The sequence below is a fragment of the Ursus arctos genome, unplaced genomic scaffold (genome assembly GCF_023065955.2).
Source record: "Ursus arctos isolate Adak ecotype North America unplaced genomic scaffold, UrsArc2.0 scaffold_19, whole genome shotgun sequence".
NCBI lineage: Eukaryota > Metazoa > Chordata > Mammalia > Carnivora > Ursidae > Ursus > Ursus arctos.
The window spans coordinates 55,652,683-55,676,564 of NW_026622863.1; the positions used below are offsets into that span (position 1 = coordinate 55,652,683).

Consider the following 23,882-nt stretch of genomic DNA (forward strand, 5'->3'; position numbering starts at 1 on the left):
AATTAATAAATAAAATCTTTAAAAAAAAAAAAAAAAGAAATGTTTGAGAAGATTTGAAGTAGTTTCTCATTATATATTTGTATGAATCATCCAGTGAAGTCTTCTGGCCCGTGATTTTTCTTTGTTGGGCCTTTTTAAAAATTACTTTTCCATCTCCTGAGTAGTTGTCGATCAGTGGAGGTCTTTAAAAATATTTCTTCAGGATGGAGTCCTGGTTTGTTATATGTTTTTGGTATTTTTTGGTACCTGTTTCTTGGCATACAATTTTGTAATGCTCCCTCATATTTATTTTTATTTCTCTGGTATCAGTGATACCGTGTCTGCTTTCAATGCTTCCGATTTTAATTGGTCTCCCTTTTTATTCTTACTTGATTTCCTTATAGGTCTTTCAATTTTGATTTCTGTTTTTTTCTGAAAACCAAATCTGCCTATTGTTGATATTTCCCTATTTTTGCTAAATTCTATTTTGTTCATTTCTGTTTTATGTTTACATTTCTTTTCTTCTACTGGCCTGGATGGCTCGGTCAGTTAAGTCTTTGACTTCTGCTCAGGTCATGATCTCAGGGTCGTGGGATTGAATTCCGTATTGGCTCTCCGCTCTGATGAGAATGTGCTTGCCCTCTCCTTTAGGCATCCTCCCTCTCATGCTTTCCCTCTGTCTATCTGTCTGTCTCTCTCTCAAATAAGTGTTTAAACAAATTCCACCTTCTTCTGCTTGTGGGCTCATAATGGTTTTTCCTGATTATTTGAGGGAGAGGAGAGGATTTGTGTTATATCATGACAGTACTACAGAATCATCTGTTTAGCAATGTGGTCATTATGTTGTGTGCAAGTTTATGTGTCCATGGAGAAATGAAGTCCTGATGATTCCTTGTCAGCTGTCTTGCTGACGCTCTCTGATTGATTTTATGGTTGTATATTAGACGTGATCAGTGTATTCATCTGAAGGTAGCAGCATGGAATGACTTGACTTTTCTGTTATTCAATCTTTCAGCGGTGTCTTCACATGGCAGCCTGAGCTTCCAGCCAGAGCCGTGCAAAGAAGCTTCGTTTCAAAATGTGTCAGTGGGTCGTTATCAACATAGCGTCCTTGAGAATTTACACTTAACAATAGACCGGGATCATGATTGTAACGGATATGTCCAAATTGAGAGTACTGCCCATAACAAGACTCTTACTGCCCAGGATGGTGAGGGATATGAAACATTTTGTAAACCCTTCCTTTTGAAGTCCACTCTTTCTGCAATGCAGGGTGTGTGTGTAAGCAAAAGCTCCAGTCAACTCTTCAAACGTACATATGCGTGGAAAGAGAATGTGGAAAATCCGGAAAGTTACGTAGTCTATGCTGAAAATAATGATTTGAACAGTGTTGAAGAGAGGACTGGATTGGCCTTCCAGTCAAATATTTCTAAACTTCAGAGATTTCAAAATGAAGAAACAACTGCTAGGTGGGGTCCACTTGAGAAGTCCTTCACCGAGGACTCAACCCTACAAAATTATCGAAGCATTTTCAATGGAGACAGAGTTGCTCAAGGCAGTGAGTGTGAGAAAATGTTTGATCAAGGCTCAAATGTTAATAACGATCTGAGGACTCATTTTCAAGAGAACCAATTTGAACGTATTAAGCGTGAGGAAATCATTGATAGAAGATCCAATGTTATACATCACACTATGCATATAAGGGAGAATCCTTATCAAGGTAACGAATGTGAAAGAGATTTTAACCAGTCCTCCAGCGTGAGCGATCATCAGAGAATTCATGTGGGAAAGAAACCATACGGATATGATAAGCCTTTGAACGTGTCTAGTGAGTCATCGAGAATACGTATACATAAGACAATCTGTAGTGGAGAGAAACCTTACAAATGTAAAGAATGTGCCAAGGCCTTTTTTTACAAAACAAGCCTCACTAGACATCACAGAATTCATACTGGAGAGAAACCTTACAAATGTAAAGAATGTGGCAAGGACTTTAAAAATAAAGGAAACCTTAAAAGCCATGAGAGAATTCATACTGGAGAGACACCTTACAAATGTAAAGAATGCAACAAGGCTTTTTCCCACAAAACAAACCTCACTACACATCACAGAATTCATACTGGAGAGAAACCTTACAAATGTAAAGAATGTGGCAAAGCCTTTCGACGCAAATCATGCGTTATTGTCCATGAGAGGGTTCATACTGGAGAGACACCTTACAAATGTACAGAATGTGGCAAAACCTTTAAACAGCTCTCACACCTTGCTCACCATTTAAATACTCATTCTGGAGAGAAATTGTATAAATGTAAAGAATGTGGCAAGGCCTTTTCCCACAAAACAAGTCTCACTACACATCACAGAATTCATACTGGAGAGAAACCTTACAAATGTAAAGAATGTGGCAAGGCCTTTTTCCACAAAACAGAACTCACTAGACATCACAGAATTCATACTGGAGAGAAACCTTACAAATGTAAAGAATGTGGCAAAGCCTTTAACCACAAATCTAGCGCTATCATGCATGAGAGAATTCATACTGGAGAGGAACCTTACAAATGTAAAATATGTGGCAAAGCCTTTAAACAGCTCTCAAACCTTAGTCAGCATATAAATAGTCATACTCGAGAGAAAATGTATGAATGTGAGGTATGTGGCAAGGTCTTTTCCTACAAATATAGCCTCACTATACATCACAGAATTCATACTGGAGAGAAACCTTACAAATGTAAAGAATGTGGCAAGTCCTTTAACAGGTGCTCACACCTTACTCAGCATATAAATACTCATACTCGAGAGAAAATATATAAATGTAAGGAATGTGGCAAGGCCTTTTTCCAAAAAACAAACCTCACTACACATCACAGAATTCATACTGGAGAGAAACCTTACAAATGTAAAGAATGTGGCAAAGCCTTTCAGCACAAATCACACGTTATCATCCATGAGAGAATTCATACTGGAGAGGAACCTTACAAATGTAAAGAATGTGGCAAAACCTTTAAACAGCTCCCAAACCTTACTCAGCATATAAATAGTCATACTCGAGAGAAAATGTATGAATGTGAGGTATGTGGCAAGGTCTTTTCCTACAAATATAGCCTCACTATACATCACAGAATTCATACTGGAGAGAAACCTTACAAATGTAAAGAATGTGGCAAGTCCTTTAACAGGTGCTCATACCTTACTCAGCATATAAATAGTCATACTCGAGAGAAAATATATAAATGTAAGGAATGTGGCAAGGCCTTTTCCTACAGTTCAAGCCTCAGGATACATCACAGAACTCATACTCCAGAGAAACGTTACAAATGTAAAGAATGTGGGAAGGCCCTTAAGCATAAAGGAAACCTTAAAAGCCATGAGAGAACTCATACTGGAGAGAAACCTTAGAAATGTAAAGAATATGGCAAAGCCTTTCGGGACAAATCATACTTTAACAGCCATTAGAGAATTCACACTGGACAGACACCTTACAAAGAAAAGAATGTGGCAAAATCTTTAACCACCTCCCAACCTTACTCAGCATATAAATACTTATAGTCGAGAGAAAATGTATAAATAGAAAGAATGCAGCAAGGCCTTTTTCCACAAAACCAACCTCACTAGACATCACAGAATTCATTCTGTTGAGAAACCTTAAAAATGTAATGAATGTGAGGCCTTTTTCGAGAGATTAAATGTTATTAACCATCACAGAATTCATAGTGGATAGAAACCTTACAAATGTAAAGAATGCTTCTAGGCCTTTAACAGGCACTCATGCCTTAGTTAATATCACAGAATTCATACTGGAGCGAAACCTTACAAATATAAAGAATGTGGCAAGTCCTTTAACCAGCGCTCACACCTTACTCAACATCACAGAATCCATACTGGAGAGAAATCTCTCCAATGTAAAGAATGTGGCAAAGCCTTTAAGCACGAATCACACGTTATCATCCGTGAGACAATTCATACTGGAGAGACACCTTACAAATGTAAAGAATGTAGCAAAACCTTTAACCAGCTCCCAAAACTTACTCAGCATATAAATGCTCATACTCAGGAGAAAATGTATAAATGTAAAGAATGTGGCAAGTCCTTTAACCAGCACTCATACCTTACTCAACATCACAGAATTCATACTGGAGAGAAAACTTACAAATGTAAAGAATGTGGCAAGGCCTTTAAGCAGAAATCGTGCCTTACCGAACATTACAGAATTCATAGTGGGGCTCGTCTTACAAATTTGAAGACTGTGAGAGAATTTGGAAGACTGTTGAGCCCTAACTACACATCAGCATCATAGAGGTCATACTGAGGAAAAATACTACAAATGAAAGAATGTGACAGACCTCTAGCTGGAAGTCATAACTTGCTGAATCTCATCGTTAATCATACAGGAGCTAAACTGTAACACGTCAAGAAAGCAGCAAAGCCTTTAAGTGGAATTCAATCCTTTTTTTGTATCTAAAATGCAGTCTTGGTTCAAGATGTACAATGATAATGAATGAGGAAAGACGTATTATTTTAAAATCATCATCAGAGAGTTCAGAGAAGAAAAGTGACTTGAAGGATAGACTATGTAGAAACATAGAAACGTATTTAATTGAACATCAAATGTCCTATGTATGTCACCGAATTCACAGTAGAAAGCAGTACATGAGTTACTCACTTCAGATATCACCTCAGAAGGAATAATACAAGGTTAGTCAGTTAGATAATGTGTATGCTATTCTGCTTCAAACGATGGAAGGGAGGGATATTTGTATGGGTGTAATTTCAGTGTGCATGCGTTTCCATTGACCCTATATGAGATTTGTGACTTTGAATATCACTGTGTTTCTAGTCAACTCTTCAGAAAATTCAGTTATTCCTGGTGGGTGTGTGAAAGTACGTAGGTGATTGTTGCGTCAAGGATAAGAGATGCCCTTCTTCCTTGGGTGGGATCCGTGCACATCTCTCTTGCATGGAAGATGAAGGACAATAGAACATACAGTATATGAAAGAAATCTAAATGGATATTCTATTTGTGCTTCTGACATTGAATAGGTCATCATGAAGTGGGTGTTCACAATGTCATTCTCGGTTTATTAGAACTAAAACAGTTTGTGACTATTACAAATTAAATGTGTTACTAATTGGTCTTTAGGGAAAAGAGATGGCAGTCCAGTCAACTGTGATTCATGTTCATAATAGTAATCGTGGGAAAGTATGAATTGATGTCGTGGAAATGAAGAAATCGTCATAGATATCAGAGAAGTGCTATCTCTTCCATGAAATGAGATACGGTTGTACAGCCACTTTTTTAAAGAGTTGCTGGAGTTGTGAAAATATTTTACTATGCAAACTTAAGCTGCTAAGAAGTTAAAACAGACTCGTAGATGATGTCTTCTTTAAGCCTCATGGTACTCAGAAAATGAAAAATGTAGTAGTAGATACAGAATGGGGAGGGCGAAAATAATCTAAGTATACCGTTTCAGAAAATCATCAAATCATAAATATAGCCAATGAATAAGAAAGAGTCAAGTAATTCTAAACAGCCAGAAAACAAAAGAACGACAGCAGTAACGTCATACTTGTGTTTTCCTTGCTTTACCTATAAAGGGACTAAGTTCTCTAAGCCAAAGATACAGATTGCCTGAATGGAAAGAATTACAAGACCCAATGGTATACAGTCATTAAGAGACTCACGTCATTTTTTTAAAACTATTTTTTTTCCATTGAGAAAGAGAACAGAGAACATGCTAGAGCCAGAGAGGGGCCAGGATCAGAGGGAGAAGCAGACTTCCTGATGAGCTTGGAACCTGATATGGGACTCAATCCGGGGACTCCTGGATCATGACCTGAGCCAAAGGCAGACACTTAATCGACTGAGGCACCCAGGCCCCCTCACTTCAGCTGTAAGAACACAGTCAGACTGAAAGTGCAGGTGTGGAGAAAGATATCCTATGCAAAGAGAATCCAAAAGAAAGCAGGATAGCCACGCTTCCATCAGTCAACGTAAACTTTAACCAGAGAGAGTACTAAAACATGGCAAAGTTCATAGTAAAATAAGGGGCTAACTTTCACTGTGTGTTTTTAATTATATGGTGTTTGGCAGAATGTCAAAAAGGATTTTCGCCCATTTTGGTTTTGGAAGTACGGGATGAGGAGGATGAGGTCTCTCGGTGGTACTTAACCACGTTCAAAAGCAACACCTATTTCATAAATCTTGGCGGTGACAGTCCACTTACCTCAAAACAACTAGATACTTTCAGAACCACTTCTCTGTCTAGAATTTCTAGAGTTGGGAAAAAACAGCAGTGGACAACAACTAGAGAGAGACCTATTGCTTTCAGATTCTGACGTGTGTGAAAAAACAGGTGCAGTGAAAATCTTGGCAATTGACTGTACCAAGTAGCCAGTAGTTTCTCAGACATAACTCGTTTAGGCTCATAAATGTTCCCACAGTATTCGATTGTCTACCGTCTTGCTATGAAACATTGCATAGTGATGCAGTGGGGGAAGGTGAAGCCACAGGGATTAGCGGAGTGCACAGAGTGTGGGGTTTGGGGGAATAGCCACAGGGGAAGAGGACAGAACTTGTGTTAGTTTTCTAGGGCTCCTGGAACAAATTAGCACAACTGGGAGGCTAAACAAGTCCCCACATTCTGGTTCTCACTTCTGGAAGTTCTTAGGTGGCTGAGGTCACACTGTTGGCAGAGCCACACTTTATCTGTGCAATGGAGTCTTTCCTCTTTCTGACTTCTGGGCACTGTCAGCTCTCCTTGATCTTCCTCGGCTAGTAGATGGATCTCTGTCTCTGGCTTCATCACCACACAGTGTTGTGTGTGTGTCTAAATTCCCTCGTCTCAGTAGGACTGCAGTCATTGAATTCAGGTTTACCTGAATCCAGTATGACCTCATTTTAGCTTGATGACATCTTCAAAGATCCTATTGCCCAAGAAGGTTACAGTTACGGGTACTGAGGAAGAAAAGGTGAGCATGTTTATCTAAGGCATTCTGTGTAACCCACAACAGGGCTGGAAGGCAGTAGGGAGTTAACTGTCACTGAGGGATTAAAGTGCGCTACAGGTTTGAAGGTTGGGGTTGGATGTATGCAGGGATATTACTGATAATGAGGCATATGTTAGTTGAGAAAATGAAAGGGTGGAGGAAAAATGGAGAGGAAAGGGAAAATGGGTGATGAGTTACTTGGCAAAAGGGAGATCAAATGCACTGGTGGGTAAAAGGCAGACAAAGCTTATTGCCTAGGAATGGTGAAAGAACATAGGGGTGGGGGTCCCTTGGGTGTGTCAGTCACGAAGCATTTGACTTTGGCTCATGGCGTAATCCCGGCGTCTGGGATCAACCCCCACATCAGGCTCCTCGCTTCTTCCTCTCCCATTCCCCTGCTTGTGTTCCCTCTCTCGCTGGCTGTCTCTATCTCCGTCCAATAAATAAATAAAATCTTAAAAAAAAAAAAAAACATCGGGGTATAAGTGGGATAGTTGCTTGTGAATGGAGGCCTGGGGGTGCCCAGTGCTGTGAGCAGAGATGAATGGTGGGGAAAAAAGTTGATGCCGGGGGAACATAATGGACACAGGGTTTAATGTGGGTGGAGGGGATGTTCACAGCAGGGAGACGGGTGGGCATCAATAGGCTTAAGGGCCATGGGAAAAAGGGAGCATAGGGTTGAGCATAATGGGTGTGGGGCCATGAGGAAACTAAGGTGTCCTGGTAAATGATGGCTGAAATACTGAGGGCAGTGGATATAAAAGACACAATAAATGGGCAGAAGTTAGAATGATGGGGTGGAGGGGAGATCAATGACCACGGATGAGGAGGAAAGAATGGAAGATTCCAGGACAATGGATTTTAGACTAAGGGCTCTAGAATTAGGTGAAGAGGGGTTTACTGGTGTAAAAGTCTAAAATGCACAATATGAATGTGGAAGAGCGTGAGGAAGCCTAGAGGGGTCATTGCAGGCAGAGTGCTGGGGTTCATGGATATCGACAGGTGTGGAGATTCAGGTCACCATGTGGCGTAGAGGCAGAGGGCGAGGACGGGTAGAGCTCTGGGTGATGGAGTTCCAGGAGGTCACTCATTCATTCATTCTCACTAATTCCCTGATTTGCATTTGATTCACAATTCACTGCTGTTTGTAATTTCAGTTCATGAGGCAATAACTACATTTACAGAAAATAGTAAGCTTTTCGATGGAATACATGGGTAAAAGTGTGAGTCAACAATGAGAGTTGATGTTTTCTCTCTCTGGGGATACTGCGGACCAGATGTGACCATGGAGAGGGCACATATCAACAGGGAGAAGCTGATAGATGCCGTCAACAGTCTCAGGAGTCCTTGAGGTAGATTCCCTGCCAGAGGCTACACAGACGGTCCAATCCCTCATGAAACCTTGATTTTGACCTTGTTGGACCCTAAACAAAACTCAGCCAGGCCACTGCAATTCAGACATATAAAGAATAGAGTGTTCTTTATTAGCTCCTACGTTTGTGAAAATTGGTTACGGTAGAGAGAGAAACCATCTACACATAGGCATAAGTTGAACTGTAAAATAAAAATGACACAATACAAACTTGGAAAATAGTTAAGTAAAATAAAAATTCCCCTTAGTTGTCCCCAGTAGTGATCACTTGATCTTTAGACCTAACAGCTTGTCAGTTTGAGGTGTACCCTCTTCCTCCTGCAGGTTCAGAGTAGATGTGAAATTCCATTTGGAATTGCCTAACACACAGGCACTAAAATACTCTGGTGTTAATTCAGTGTCCGTAAATATTGTCACATACTTCATTGAATTGTTTTCCTAAACCAATGCTATATGATGGCAGTGTTTTCCTGTTAGTATAAATGGATTTACTGCATTCCCATAACATCATTTCCCGTGGTAATTGTCAATACGACACCCTTGCAGAAACGCCCCTTGTTTATGCACATAAGTAGTTAAATGCATCTGTTCCCGGCTAGGACCCGCATCATGAAATGTCGATGTTTGATTTGTACACAGCTGACTTAACTGTGTGCTTCTGGGACATGAGATTGTCGCACCGTCATGATTTTTTTTTTTTTTAAATGTTTATTTGAGAGAGAGCAGCATTAGGTGGGAGGGTCAGAGATGGAGGGGGAAACAGACTTGCTGATGAGCTGGGAGCCAGAAGCGGGTCTCGAATCCAGGACCACAGCATTCTGACCTGAGCTCAAGACAGAGGTCTACCAAGTGAGCCACCCCGGCACCCTGTGACTGCGTTCTTACAGTGAGGGGACCATTGTTGACCTAGCCTTGCAAATCAAACACCAAAACAAAACAAAGAAAGGTAATATCCTACCAACTGTGTTTCCACTGTTAAAGAAATTACAGGGAAGCCATTAGACTCCCGTGACTCCTGTCTCTGTAGCGTCTGCAAGCAGCCCACATGTTCAGTCAATGCACTGGAATGGAGGAAAAGGAACTCAACCGATCCAGTCAACTAGGCCTTCCAGAAAAAGGCAACTGCTTTGGGCGCTGCCCATCAGATACTGGCCTTGCTTTCCTTCCGTAGTGTGTCTGTGAACACCTCACTGCAACCTCCCCCACGTGGAGCATGCCTAACCTTTTGAAGAAACAATTCGCTGGTCAAAGTAAATCTTGAAAATTTGAAGGTACGTCCCTACAACCGTTAACCAGCACACAGGACCACGTTTCATCTTGAGCACTTTCTCCTGTGGCTTAAACATCGCGCCCACGGTGTAAGAGGGTGGAAGACTCAACATTACAGGTTTCCCTGTCCCGCTCTGCCCACTTTTGCACATGCGCACAGCACACCACTGCGACTCTCGGCCAAGCGACCCCATCCTTCACCCTTGGTGATGACCGCTCACCGTGCATGGGCCGGAGGTTTACCATCGAGTGCTGCCCATGCGCACGAAGGACTTGTGACACACACAGCCCCTTTCAGGGCCGCAGTCGGCCATCTTGTGCTCCTCCTTTCACCACCTCAGGCCTCCGGAGGACAGCCTCCAGTAGCGTCTCAACCAAACCCAGGCATCTGAGTTCCCAGTTCAGACAAGCTGGACCCAGAGGCTGTGGACAGACTAGTCTTCCCACATTTTTATCACACCCAGAGTTCTGGATGGCCTTTCCGGTTTCTGCCTTTCCTGGTACCCAAACTTCGCACATGCGCAGGAGGAGAACACAGGTGAGCCCTTCACGGTCCTGAGTCAGGCACCTGTGTCCATGCAGAGGACCCAGGAGCAGGTGGGGATCAGGGACTGGATGTCCACCATCATGCTGTGGAATATGACTTCATATGGCGCCCATCAGTCCCACCTCTGCAGCAGACCTTCTGAGGTCCCCGGGTTCCTGTTCCAGACTTTGGGCCCTAATATTGTGGGCACAGAGCTCGGCTACTCCAGAATTCTCAGTGGGAATAGTCCCTCTGGTAAAGGCGGCTGCCACAGCCTCATATTTGTCAGTTCAGATTCTGTGGAAAATGACCTCAAACCGCAGAACTGCCTCCACGATCCACTGCCAATCCCTGATCCTCCCTCCGCAGAACAGTCTAGAGAACAGGGCTCCTTCTCTGGGTGGCCCGAGTTGGCCTTCCCACAGTCCTGAGGTTCAGACTCAGATCAAGGAGAATAAAATACTTAGAACTTCATTTTCAGTTTTGCCTTTCTAGTTAAAACAGCGCTTCCAAGAGAACGCAGAGCACCCCACCTTCCATTCTTGGGATATCCCCTGATAGTCCACACATGAAAATTCACCAAATACATACATGCAGATGATGGATGCATCAGATTTCCCTCAGAGTCTCTCACCCACTCTTCTCACTCCCAGTCTGCTCTCTCTGTATGAGCCATCACATCCAACATTACTTTCGAGGTGACTGATGATGAAGAAGAAAGAAGGGAATTCTACTCCCACGGTGGCTCGTCCAGCACAGATCCTCCTGGAAAAAAATGAACATAAGTACCCAATTCCCAGGGCTTCCAAGAGATTAGCTTGTATCATGTATGTCAGATTCCCAGCATGGTGTCCTGGGCTCAGGGCCTCCTCCTATACCTGATGCATGTAGTAGGTGCTCAATAAACAATCGTTGATGCATGAGCACATACCATTTCTCCCAAACAGCCGTGCACAGACACCACTGCCTCATCTAGTCCCTAACTGGCCTTCCAGGATCAACAGAAAGTATCCTTATTGGAACTGTCAGTAGTGTTCACTGCGCATGGTACTATGTGTGGTGACACACGATGGTTTGGTCTGAGGGGCTGGGGTGTGCTCCGCTTTCTCTAGCTCAGTACTACTGGAAATGCAGTGTATGGACAGGGACCTAGACGGTTGTTAGAAATATTAATTATGGATGGCTGGGTGGCTCAGTTGCTAAATTGTCTGTCTCTGGCACAGGTCATGATCTCAGGGTCCTGGGATAAGCCCGTATCTGAGTCCATGCTCTGGGTAGTCTGCTTCTCCCCCTTCTGCTGCCACTACCCCTGCTCGTGCTCTAGCTCTCTCTCTCAGATAAAATAAATAAGATCTTTTACAAATTAAAACCACAAATTCATGGGTCGCATCCCGACCTAGGTATTCATGATATCTGAGTATAGAGACCCAGAATCTATTTTTAGTGGAAATCCCAGGTGATTTGTATATACAGGAAATGTTCACAAACACTGTTTAGAAAAGTCACCCTCAGGTAGGGCTTCCAATTGGAATCCCCTATGTAGATTTTAGATCTACCATCTCCAGGGTCCCATCCCCAAGGATTCTGGCAGTTTTAGCGTGAGTTAGGTATTGATGAAGGGGCCCAACTTACTCTACCGTGAGCCCAGGGCAAACAGTGACGCTCCCAGGTACTGTTCTGAGAATGGGTCCGAGAGTGGTCAGTGGGGAAGCCTCGATGGGTAGGGCTGGTCTGCATAAGATTTGATAGGAGAAGGTCAGTCTCCCCCACATTCCTGATGTTGTACCAGACTGTTTCCACAAGATAAGTGCGCTCAAAAATCAAAAAGGAATAAATCACATGGGGGCTTACACTGAGAAGCTCCCTGTGTGTACAGATTTTCACATGCCTCCACTAGCAATGGAACAGCAATCATTCACATAGACCCTCAGTGGCCATGCGGAGGCTTTTGGATTTCACCGTGACTGCCCTGGAAGACAGTAGAACACAAGGTCAGTCCCTGAGGATGTAGGAGGATGTGAAGAATGAGACAGGAGCTGTCCCTCGGTGACCACCAGAGAATTAAAGATGGGCTTTCAGAACCATTCCATTCAAGCAGAGCTTCCCAAACCCCATTTTAAGCTTCAGTTTTGTCCTTTGATCTTCAGCCTCCGTCTGTGTCGTCTGCTTCTGTCATCTGCCCTTACCTGGGTGTGTGGCTACTGTCTCCTTTCTCTTCATGTGCCCAGGGCTCTGTCCTGTTCCGAAAAAGATGATGGGATGCACACTAGAGATGGCAAGATCTGTTGATAAGAAAAGCAACATGACTGTTGCTGGAGATTCTTTAATTTCAAATCCAGTACCATGCTCGGTAGATAGTACAGTACAGAAGTTTATAGAATATTATTTCTCTAGATGCTATTATTCTTTTAAGATTTTATTTATTTTTGTCAGAGATCACAAACGGGGAGCGGCAAAGAAAGCAGGCAGGGGGAGAAGCAGACTCCCTTCTGCGCCAGGAGCCCATCTTGGGTCTCGATCCCAGGACCCTGGGATCATGACCTGAGTCTGAAGGCAGATGTTTAGTAGACTGAACCACTGAGGCATCCGTAGATGCTGTTTCTGGATGGATGCTTTAGAATAGTTATGAAGCTTTTCCAATATTCAGCTCCTTAACTCTACTTGCCACTACCAATGAATCAGAAATTAGGATAAGATATCTGATTTTAAGATGGGAGCAACAATACCTTACCCTGTTCAGTTTCCAGAATTATCACCAAAGGGAAGGTTATAAATACCCTTAGGGAAGGGGAAAGGTAACATCAGGATGAAACATGAATACTTCCTTCCTTACTGCAACAAACGCCTGATTATTTCCTTGAAATGATGTCATTTGTCTTTGTCCTCAGTTACCCTGTAGAATTTTAAGACAGTGAATATACAGTCGTTACATGATCCTTGCTTGCTTTTGCTAAAACTTAAAAAGTAATAAAGGAGAGAATATCTGCAACACAGTTCAGAACAAAATGGAAACTTGCCAGTCCAGGACTAATTTAGAACCTTTTTTTGCAAAGGCCAGGATATCCAGGAAACATTGGTGACAGCCTTTGTTTTCTGGGGGCATCTGGCAGAGAGACCCTGAGCCAAGGGAAGGAAGTTAACATCAGGTGTCATGAGACACATTGATACCAGTGTCCTGAAGCACATGGAAGGACTCATCACTGCTGCCTTATTGTTTGGGGGGGTGGGAGAAAAGGCAATCCTGGGAAACAGGATTCTGTGTGAAAGGTTTATGAAGCACAGGATTTCATGATAAAAACAGCAATGAAGTCACTAAAATGTATAGTCCTTTACTCCCATGTATCAGATTCTGGGTTTTGAAAATTGTGAGCACCAACCCTGAAGAGATGAAAGGAAGGGTCAACGCAGAATGCGATCCGTCAAATCTGTCCTGGGAAGGGAGGAGACCCCAGAGGCAGGCCAGACCTGCACACAGCCTCAGAAGGGGTTGGATCTGGTTTGGGGTTGTGGGGAGGCTGGTTGTGGGCTCTGATCTCCCTGCCTCTGGGGTACTTCCAGCTCTGTCATTCCTGAGCCCTTCCAAAGAAGATCAACACAGAGTTCACAGTATTTTCATCAATGTAGTTTCTTTCCATTCTATTTCCTAAAGGAAAGAAAAAGCCAACTTCAACATTATTTTCTGGGACAATTGTATTAGAAAGCTTTTCTTAAGAAGAATGTGAACTAAATGCTATGACTACTGCTACTAAAAACTCTGGTCCATGGATGACCCATCAGGGGTGACACCAGAGCTCACACCACAACACAGACAGGGAACTGGCCCGACTGATGCAAAGTCCCCCATCTACCCCTGTTCTTCCTCACACTGACTCCACAATCCTGAATTCAACCATGTACCCAGAGGCTCTGACTAAGAATTCCTGGATGATTCGGATCATGACTCTTCATCTGTTTGTCTAATGACCAGTTGCCATGGGAACAAGCAGTGTCTATCTGTTTGCATCTCTAGCCGTGCTCAGTGTTCTTTACACAGTCAGAGAAACCCAGGGGGACTCACACCTGGCTACCCCGAAGGCGATTGCTTCTATGGAGGGAGGAGAGTGCCCTGGATGACTAATGCCTCTTTCTCTAAGATGGAAGGAGATTCAGATTCTTGTGCTAGTGTAAACCCGGACTACACAGGATAGCGCAAAGGTTAAAGGAGTCCCTGGTCCTGGAGAGTGTGCCCAAGTGAGATTGACCAGATGGCCCCATAGGTATTCAGTTACCAGGAAGGTGAGACTTAGGCTGGGCCATCAGGTAGAGCATGTATGTTTCCTAATGGAGCCTTATCCTCAGATGCAGGATATGTGTGTGCTGTTTCCTGTCCCTGAGCAACGCCCCCTGAAGTAAGATGCCTCTACTCCAGTGAGTACAGGTTACAGCTAGCTGTGCTTGTGGTCATGACTGTAGGTGTTTCAGTGGGTCTTAGCCTTGCACTGTGAATGGTCTTCTTCCCTCCTGAGTTTGCAGTAACACAGGACCTAGTGTGGCAAGTTTAATCACTATTTCTTTTTTTTTTTTAATTTATTTGAGAGAGAGAAACAGGCAGCGAGAGAGGGAACACAAGAAGAGGGAGTAGGAGAGGAAGAAGCAGGCTCCCAGCGGAAGAGCCTGACATGGGGCTCCATCCCAGAACTCCGGGATATCGCCCTGAGCCCAAGGCAGACGCTTAATGACTGAGCCACCCAGGTGCCCGTAATCACTATTTCTGTTGCCACTTAGAGATTCTGCAGTGACTGTGACGGGCACAAGCTTCTTTAAGGACCAACAGACTTGTTAACCATGTTTGTGAAGCGGTGTTCACAACCCTCACCGAAGTAAATGTTTGGCCGATGTAATATCTGATACTGAAATACACATTCAAATGTATTTTGAACATCTCTTCATTCCTTCAGGAGACAATCTTACACTGCTGTTTAGATTCTGACCTTATCTCCTGGGACTAATTTGCAACAAAATCATATGGATAATCATATAGTATTATAGTAGGATGCATCGTATGTCTATGGTTTATTATTTACTGCTGGCATAGATTCTCTGTCTTACAGTTTTACCTACAATTGACTGGCTTGTCATTGTACATAACCCTCTGTGAGGCATGAATATATACACGGTTGACATGGAGAAAAACAGTTCAGTTTTCTCATGAGATGAGAAAGGTTTGGAATTCCTCCAGGATACACGGAAGAGCCTGAATGCACAGTGATTGTCACTCAAGAGAATAAAGGGGCTGGCATTTGGGAAGCACGCATGAAGGCCGAGTTGTTCACTTCCCTCACACAGTCTAATGGAAAGAGAACAATCCCAGTGATGGCAGAGAGGGTCTAAAAAGTCCCAAAGGTGCTCCCAAGGAGAAGAGTGCTTGGGGTCATAGCTGTGATCTCAGAGAGGATTTAGGGGAGATATTGTGTCCAGGAGAGGGTTGGCCCTTCGGCCTTCGCACCCACAGAGTAACAATCATAATGAGCCCTAAACACAAAAATTCTGTGGCACGTCTAAATTCTGTACAGAGTAAGTCTGTGTGTTCCTCACCACGTATATCAGAACAGGATCCGAAGCCTATGTTTGTGAAGTATTATCAGTTCTTCTTGTCTCGTACCTACGTAGGGACTGTGATATTTACCAGCTCAGGTAGAATCTGGCACAGGATGCTGGAGGGGCCGATGCAATGTGGGATAGGAGCTTCATGCTTCGCCCACCTGGAGTCCTAGGACTGTCGGTAATGGCCTAGAAGCCACTCACGGGGCCAAGGTTGCCAGTGGAAACACCTCTGGACTCTCAGTGAAGCTTGAAAAGTCTCTATCCAGACCACGGAGAAAATGTTTCAAGCCGACAGCTGCCTAGGTATCTGGGATTCCGCTTAGAAACTATGACCTACGGGTGGCCACATTGGGATAACTGACAAAAGCTCTCAAACTCACGCAGGTTCCTTTGTGTAAAGGGGGGGGGGGAATGATGACATAACATTTAGAATCCTGCAAGTTTCCACTGAAAATCCGGACCATATTACTATTGTAAAAGTGGTGCAGGCTTAGTCCATTCCGCTGTGACTCTCTGGTATTTATTTGGATTTCTTTTGTCATTACCTAGATTGCCACTTCGTTTTACACATTTCACGATTTTATGCTGTATGAACTGCACCCCGGCGGCTCCTTGTAGACATGAAGGAGGTGCTGAGCAGGGTGTGTTGGTGCCCAGGGCGAGCTCGTGCCGGAGAGTTCAGCCGCAAGGCCTTTTAAGGAACAAATGCGTCATCTGTAGATATACGAAAGGACGATGTGATTCATCAGTGACCCAGGCTAAAGGTGCTTGCTACATATGAAGCCGACTAAGTTCGCTGGAAGGGCATTGGCAGGACTTCAAAGGACTTTGACAAGGTGCTCTAGGTGTATTCTGTTACTGCAACTGCAAGGGTCTCATTGTTTTGTGAGGCTGATGATACAGCATCAGTAAGTGAGATGGGGGAACTCTTCCGGAAGAGCACGAATGACTCAGAATAACTCTGGACCATACAGACTTGCCTGCCTGGTTGGCAAAGTATTGTTGGACACACATTTGCTCTCCTTTCTCCTGTGCGTATCCTTGCCCCTTTCTGAAATGCTAAATCCCCAACCCCTTCTTAAGTCACAGTGGCCTGTAGGCATCAGTTGCCTGTCTTTGAGCCTCATGTCTCTGAGGCTCCCGTAGGTAAGAAAGCACTTTCTTTTTCCCTTGTGAATCTGTCTTATGTCCACTTACGTATTAGAGTGGCCAAGGAATTGAGAATGGAGGAAGAAAAACATGTTCCTCTTCTTCACATTCTGCTGTCAAAACCTGACCTCCCTGCTTCGGAGCCAAAATAGAACGTGAAGACGGAGCTGGGGATCAAGAGGAACAACAGGTTAATTACTTTGCCAGCAATCGAGGCTGCAGGATGTCAGGGCCTTCAAAACTGCAAGCCCCCCAGAGGCAGGGGGTGGGGTATTTGTCGTGAAATCCCTACAGGATCTAGCCGGTTCCACCCGGAATTATGTCTGTGCAGCCAGCTGTGTCCATCACCTTTTCAGGGTGGGACCTGGTGGTGGAAAGGAAAGGCTAAGAAGGGAAGAGAGGAAGGTTGGAGAAGTGAGGGAAAAGGATCCCTAGTTTAATATCAAGGCTTGCTGATGCTTTAATGTGGCCATTTTGATTTTTGATCACTTTTATGTGTTTACGTGGTTTCAGTTCAGTCACCAGGACAGCTGTAGGAAGACTGCTTCATTTTTTGCAAAGAGAAACGACCCTGTATTTTCTAGAATGGGAAAGATAAAGAAAAAGGTTCACACCAAATTTCAGGGAGCATGTTGAGGAATTAGAATGCTCATGTATTGCTGATGGGAGTGAATAATGTACATTCCCTTTGGAAAAGTCTGTGGCAGTTAGTTATGAAAGTAACCATTTACCTACTGACGGAGCACATGTTGTCACCCCAACATATGTCTCGTTAGGATATGGATTCTTATTGGCTGGTAGTTTAAAGAAGGAGCACACAGGGGTGCTTAGGTGTGTCAGTTAAGAGCTTTTCTTTGGCTCAGTCGTGGTCCTGGGATCAAACCCCGTGGTGGGTTCCATGCTCCGAGTGGAGTTGGCTTCTCCCTCTCTCTGCTACTCTCCCTCTCTCTGCTCTCTCATTCTCTTTCTCAAATAAATAAATAAAATCTTTAAGAAGAAGAAGAAGAAGAAGGAGGGGGAGGAGGAGGAGAAGAAGGAGAAGAAGAAACAGGGGACCAAGAAAGAGCTCTGAAACTAGTCTGGATAATTTTTGTAGTAGACATTTGCATCTCTAAGGGAAAGCTCCATTTGTAAGGGTGGCTCCCTCCCTGTAGCAGAAAGAGGGTGAAAGTGTAAATCTCCAGAAATAGTGATCCTTGGACAAGGCGTGGAGTAAATCAGAATAACAACGACAGCCCCGATTAGTGCTTTTTGCCTGGTCACCTCCCCAAATGCTTCCCAGTAGGTTCAAGAAGGGATCAAATCCCGTGCCCCCCACCCCAGATTCTGTCTATTGGTGAGGGGGGAAACAGCTGTGATGTTTTCATTAAATGCTCCACGCAATTCTAGGTGAAGCCAGGGTTAAGCAGGCTTAACCAGGAATAGAAGACAGCTGAGTTCAGACTTGGCTCAAGGAGAGGTAACACGGGCACTGCCACGGGAATCTGGAAGCATCAGGTCCATGCAGCACAGGTTTCTTCTTTCTGCTCTAGCAGAAGTTGCGTGTGTCTGTGATGGGGGAGACCCCTGAACCAGAGCAGGAAAAAACTCATCAAACATTGGTCTCCAAGGAAGAATTCATTGTTTTTGAATAGCCACTGACACAAAGGGCAAGGAAATTGGGCCTTTTCTGCATTCTAAGTCCTGCCTGCAGGCAAGACCTTTATTGGTGGAGACGCCCTGTTGGGGGCTTTAAAGGCATTTTCTCCTGCTGCAGCTGTGATTTCTTCTGGAATCCTTCTGAGCAAGAAGTCCGGAGGACAAGGTGAAGAAGAAATGGCCAGTTCTCAGGTAAGCCTTCCATGCGAGTTCCGAGGCCCGTTGTCTTTTTCTCGAGAAATTTCTTACATTTAGAAATTGTTAATAGTGATTTTTTTCTAGTTCGGTTGTTCTGCTCTATGTTTACACCCAGTGTTTTTTGTTTTTGTTTTTGTTTTAAAGATTTTATTCATTTATTTGACAGAGAGAGACAGCCAGCGAGAGAGGGAACACAAGCAGGGGGAGTGGGAGTGGAAGAAGCAGGCTCTTAGTGGAGGAGACTGATGTGGGGCTCGATCCCAGAACGCCGGGATCACGCGATGAACCGAAGGCAGATGCTTAACCACTGCGCTACCCAGGCGCCCCTACACCCAGTTTTTAAACCTTTTCAGACATTATACTCAAATTTGGTCTTTAGAACCCTTCTCCCCTATCAGCCAGAGCCTTCTATGCCTTCCCTCTAAAAGGGCTTAGAGTAGGTCTTCAACAGTTGTCGCTTTGAATAAAAGACCTGCCTGCCAGTATTGCAAATAGTCCCTTGGTGACAGATCCTTGGGAAGGTGTTGAGTTAAAGATTCCTATTGCTGAAGGGGTCTGGTCCTGGGATATCAGTGATGGAAAATGGTCTTATTTAGGCCCCATCTGGAAGCCTTATAAGCTCTGTGTAGACCGGGAGTAAGAAAATGCACAGATAAACAGTGGATATGATATGATATCCAGAATCATTTGGAGTATTCTCCGAAAAAAGAGGGGTTCATATCCTTTAGAATGTATCTAAAATATACTAGGTATTACCAGTCCGGGAAAGTATATGTGATTGAAGTTTCTATAAATCGACTGAATTCTCATAATTTAATTGATATGCTGGTTTACTGTTTAGGGGTACAAGAATGTGGTCCCTAAATGGGGTGTCTTTTGAGCAGATGGGGATTTTTGGTGATGAGCAGGTGTGGGCCATTTGCAGAGGAAGTGAGAGAATTCAGCTGAGGCAGAACAAAGGAGCCAGAAGCTCACTGAATGCACAGCAAGGGAGCGGGGGTGGGAAGGACACCAGAGAGGCCTAGTGCCAGGAGGTGGTGGGTGGGGCCTGGTTTTAAAGGGGAAGATGAGGCAGTCTGGGAACAGATGGAATCTTCCCTTTTAGGGAACCGAATCTGGTTGTAAGTAGCCCATTGGTGAGTTAGGACCTATGGCTCTTTGGGGGTGGGTCGCTCCTGGGCCTGTCTGCATTCAGGCAGATTGTCACCGGCCCCTCCCCTATTCCAGCTCTCAAGCCAGTTTGCCTGAAAGGAGGCTTCTAGAAGGAACACGCTGGTGCTGGGTTCTTGTGTGGTGTAGCAGAATGAGTATCAGGCACAAAAGGGGAAAGTGATAGTTTATCACGTGAAGGTGAGAAGAGAAAGCAAGCTTTCTAGAGTGAGCAGGGTCCTGAATGGTTGCCACCCAGCGCCTTTATGGTTGGTCTTTTATAGAAAACTGACCAGGGGCCTTCAATCTCTTTGATGTCACCGCTGATAGCAGCATGATTACTTCTCCTTTGAATATGTCATCTCTGGTGTTTAAAACAAACGAGGAGGTCTGGTCACATTCGCTTAGCTCTTGTTTTCTTTATGTCCCTCTTTCCTGGGATTTTTGATGACCCTGGTCACCTAGCCCCGTAGCTGTCCACCCCTCCCTAGTCCCACCTGTCCCTTACTCAACACCAAGCAACAGGTCCTTCAGTGTGCCTTAGGCGCTGATGATCAACTTGGTCATTAGGGCTGATGTTAACTTCTTGTAATGGCTTGAAGCTCTGCCAGATAGCTCCCCCTGTAAGGCTCACGTTGTCCTTGTTAATTCCTAAGGGTCTTGGACGGATTTACTGGGTGATGGGCTGAAACCATCCCATTTCACCTGGAAGCTTCTTTCTTTTGATTTTGCCTTTGCTTGTAGTTTCTGATCAGGAGAACAAAGCAAAAGAAATGTAGAGAAGAAGGAAATGTCCTTGCAACTTGCAGCCCACATATAGATACTTGGCACTTGGAAAGATTGAGTTTCCTCAAGGAATTCCCAAGTGCCTTAGTGTTAATGCTTTGCTGGAGGCAAAAGCAGCCTTAGCTTGATCATAGCCAGACCTCCAGGATCCTCTTGAACATAGGAAAATCCCGTCAGAGACTTCTGTTATCTCTACCCCTACATGAAGAGTTTATAGTCAGTACCTTCTCACAGTCACACTGCAGCTCTTCTGCCAACGGGTCCTGTCCCTGACGTTTAATGAGAACGATTTCTTTCATGAAAAATGTCTTCGGCCCCTACATCAGTTTCCACTGCACAAATGAAGACTCTGACCTTCCTGTAGTTGGTAGTATTGTCTCCTGGGCCTGGGGGATCTAAGTCAGTCATTCCGCCATCCTGTGAGTTTTTACTTTATTCCACACTCAAGTGGTAGACATTCTCTTCATTTAAAAAAAAGAAGAGTACTGTATTTATTTATTGTAGTGAGTGAGAGAACTAGTGTGTGTGAGAGGAGGAGAGGTGATCCCGTAGAGCCAGAGGGGGAGGGAGAGAAGTTCATGCGGACTCTGTGCTGAGTGGTTCCCTGGACCCCGAGACCATGACCTGAACCAAAATCAAGAGTTGGACACCTGAGCCATTGCGTCATCCAGGCGCCCTCTTTCCCTCTGTGTATTTTCAGATGAAGAAAACAAGAATTCTATAATTAACATGTTTGTCTTAAATGCTGAATTATATCACAGATGATGATTGACACAAAAGCATCAATGAAATGCTGGGTTGTGGGGTCCTTGAGAATGTTGGTCAAGAACGAATTCTTGAGATGTGTTACGGTGCCCGAGAGTCGGTTTATTGAGTAGCTCGGGGACAGCAGCTGTGAGCAGAAAGAGCTGCACATTGGCTGCATGAAGCGGGTGGTTTTATGCTTAGTGTTGGGGCGGGGTAAGTGCACCGAGTATAAGATCAGAAAGGTTTCTTTGAATTTGTGCTTGTTACTTTGGCCCGATCTGTCCGATGCTATCTCTCCGTTCGATGTTAATATCGGTGAAATGTACAGGCAGTTAAGAGACCGTAAGGTAACAAGTAGCATGTATTTGACTCTTAGCAGAGCTATGCCGTCTGTGGGTCAGCCTTCTGAGTTAAAGGTGAACATTTTTCTGCCTCTATCCTTCATCATAGCAGACTCCTAAATAATAGCTGTTTTATGTGTATCATTCTCTGTGTTTTTGTTGATAGTGTGAATAAAAGGTAGAAGCATCATCATCCACAAAGTGATTTATAAGTGTGACGTCATTGTAAATGGTTCTTGTATTAACACCATGAGAATTTTCTACTCTATCACGTTTCATGTGTATTTAACTACTTCCTACATGTGTGGATGGGTGCATGAAATGTAAATAGTTAGATTGATTTTGTGGGGATAACTTTTTGTTTCCATCATTTTTCTCACATTTGACACCTGCTATGAACACTGGTGTAGTGTTCTCTTTATATTGGACCTGTGTGTCCTTTTCAGTGAACTCTAGGATCATACCCTGAGTTCAAACCTGATCCCTTTGCACATTCGGTAAATAAGGATTCTGCTTCTCCATAGTTGGACAATACTAGCTTTATATTGAGGTAAAGGTAACTAGTTTACTCCATGGGTTACATCCGGGTCCCTCTGCGTCAAACTGGGCTAGCCCAAGCACTTCCGCTGGGCGGTCATTACATTTCATTGGATAGTTTCTGTTTTCCCGCAGGAGACTCTGCCCACGGGGTGTTCTGGCTGAAGTAAAGGATAAGGTGGACAGAAGAAGTGAAGTAAAATGTGGGATCTAGTTTGGGGGGTACAGTGGTAAGCACTGAAGCTCAGGTGATGGGGTCAAGCGGGTGACATTAACTCCTTCTTGATCTTAGGGACCATTATGAACTCTGTCGATGGCCACTTGGTGACTGTGGTATTTCTTGCAGAGACTGCTGACATTCGGGGACGTGGCCATAGAATTCTCCCAGGAGGAGTGGCGATGCCTGAGCCACACGCAGCGGGAACTGTACAGGGACGTGATGCTGGAGAACTACAGACACCTCCTGTTCTTGGGTGAGGATGACTCCTTCCAGATTTCCCAAGCCCCACTCGGGGTTTCTTCTTTCCTTTCAAGACTTTCTCTTGGATGATTCCTCTTTGCACATTGGAATTCAGGTCACTGCCCTAAGGGACTAAAGTAAGGATTTGTAGATGGAGACAGAAATCTTCTTGATGTTTGCTTTTCAGGTCTAGCTTCCGCTTCCTTAGGGTAATATCGTTTCTGTTGATTAGTTATAGTTCTGAACCTGGCGTGGCATGGAGCAGTACTGCCTGCATTTAAACTCCAAGTTTTACGCCGCCTTATTGTCTCAGTAGAACTTGGAAGTGCAAGTTAGGAAGTGAGTGTTTGAAACTCCTGCATGTTCTCTAGAGGCTGTTGGTGATCAGTGTTGGGGAAATCATCTTCTAGAATTCTGCAATGTCCTCTCTTCCCTACTCAGCCCAGTAGTGGCTTGCAAGGATCCACAGCCATACTTATATTCTGTTTCTCTATTAAACAGGTCTCATTGTGTCGAAGCCTGATTTGGTCTCCCTTTTGGAGCAGAGGAAGGAGCCGTGGGATGTGAAGAGGAAGAAGACAGTAGTCTTTGATCCAGGTAGGTGGGAATGAATGAAGCCGATGACAGAGGGACGTCCAAGTTTGAAGGAGGAGGAAGATAGACCTTAAAATGGGGTTCCAGTAGCTCTGCTGGAATGAAAATCAGTTGGAGAAGCCCAGGTGTATTTCCCCGTCTGTCACAGAGGGACATCTTTTCACATATTGTCATATTTTCATATTCTCAAAGGCTTCTGCTTCAGCTCCAGTGATGGGCCGCCACAGCCACAGTGAGGGCCATGGGGTGGGGGAGGGCCTCCATAATCAGAGAGCTTTTCTATTGCTTTGAGGGCCTTAGGGAAATCTCCCTATTCCTGAGGGCGTCTGCACTATGTCTCTTCTAAGTTCCGTTTTGCCTCTTGGGAGAAAGTGTGCAGAGTTGTGTGGGGCATACTGGGGATTGGGGCGGAATCCCCGCAGCACTGGAGGCAGACATCATGTGTTTTCTGGTTCATGCTTTCCAGTGTTATGGAGCCTTCAGTCTTAATCGTACACAATGGAGACTCAGTAATGTCATCAGGTAACAAAGCACTTCCCGAACAGGAGAACATACAATCCTTTATTTCAC

At 44.2% G+C, this 23,882-nt stretch overlaps 1 protein-coding gene across 15 annotated transcripts in view; it reads left to right on the top strand.

The window, feature by feature from the left end:
* The window catches only part of LOC113249186 (zinc finger protein 420-like), a 237,286-nt gene that overhangs the window by 191,597 nt on the left and 21,807 nt on the right, over positions 1 to 23,882 (top strand). For 11 of the 15 annotated variants that reach the window (XM_057313978.1, XM_057313979.1, XM_057313977.1 and 8 more), the window contains 3 exons: positions 18,619 to 18,692; positions 22,605 to 22,731; positions 23,220 to 23,315. In XM_057313978.1, coding sequence (XP_057169961.1) covers positions 18,619 to 18,692; positions 22,605 to 22,731; positions 23,220 to 23,315 — 297 coding nt within the window. Of the gene's footprint in view, positions 1 to 994; positions 7,436 to 18,618; positions 18,693 to 22,604; positions 22,732 to 23,219; positions 23,316 to 23,882 lie in introns of those variants that run through there. The other 4 variants (XM_048224164.2, XR_008960058.1, XR_008960059.1 and 1 more) reach the window with 4 other exon arrangements.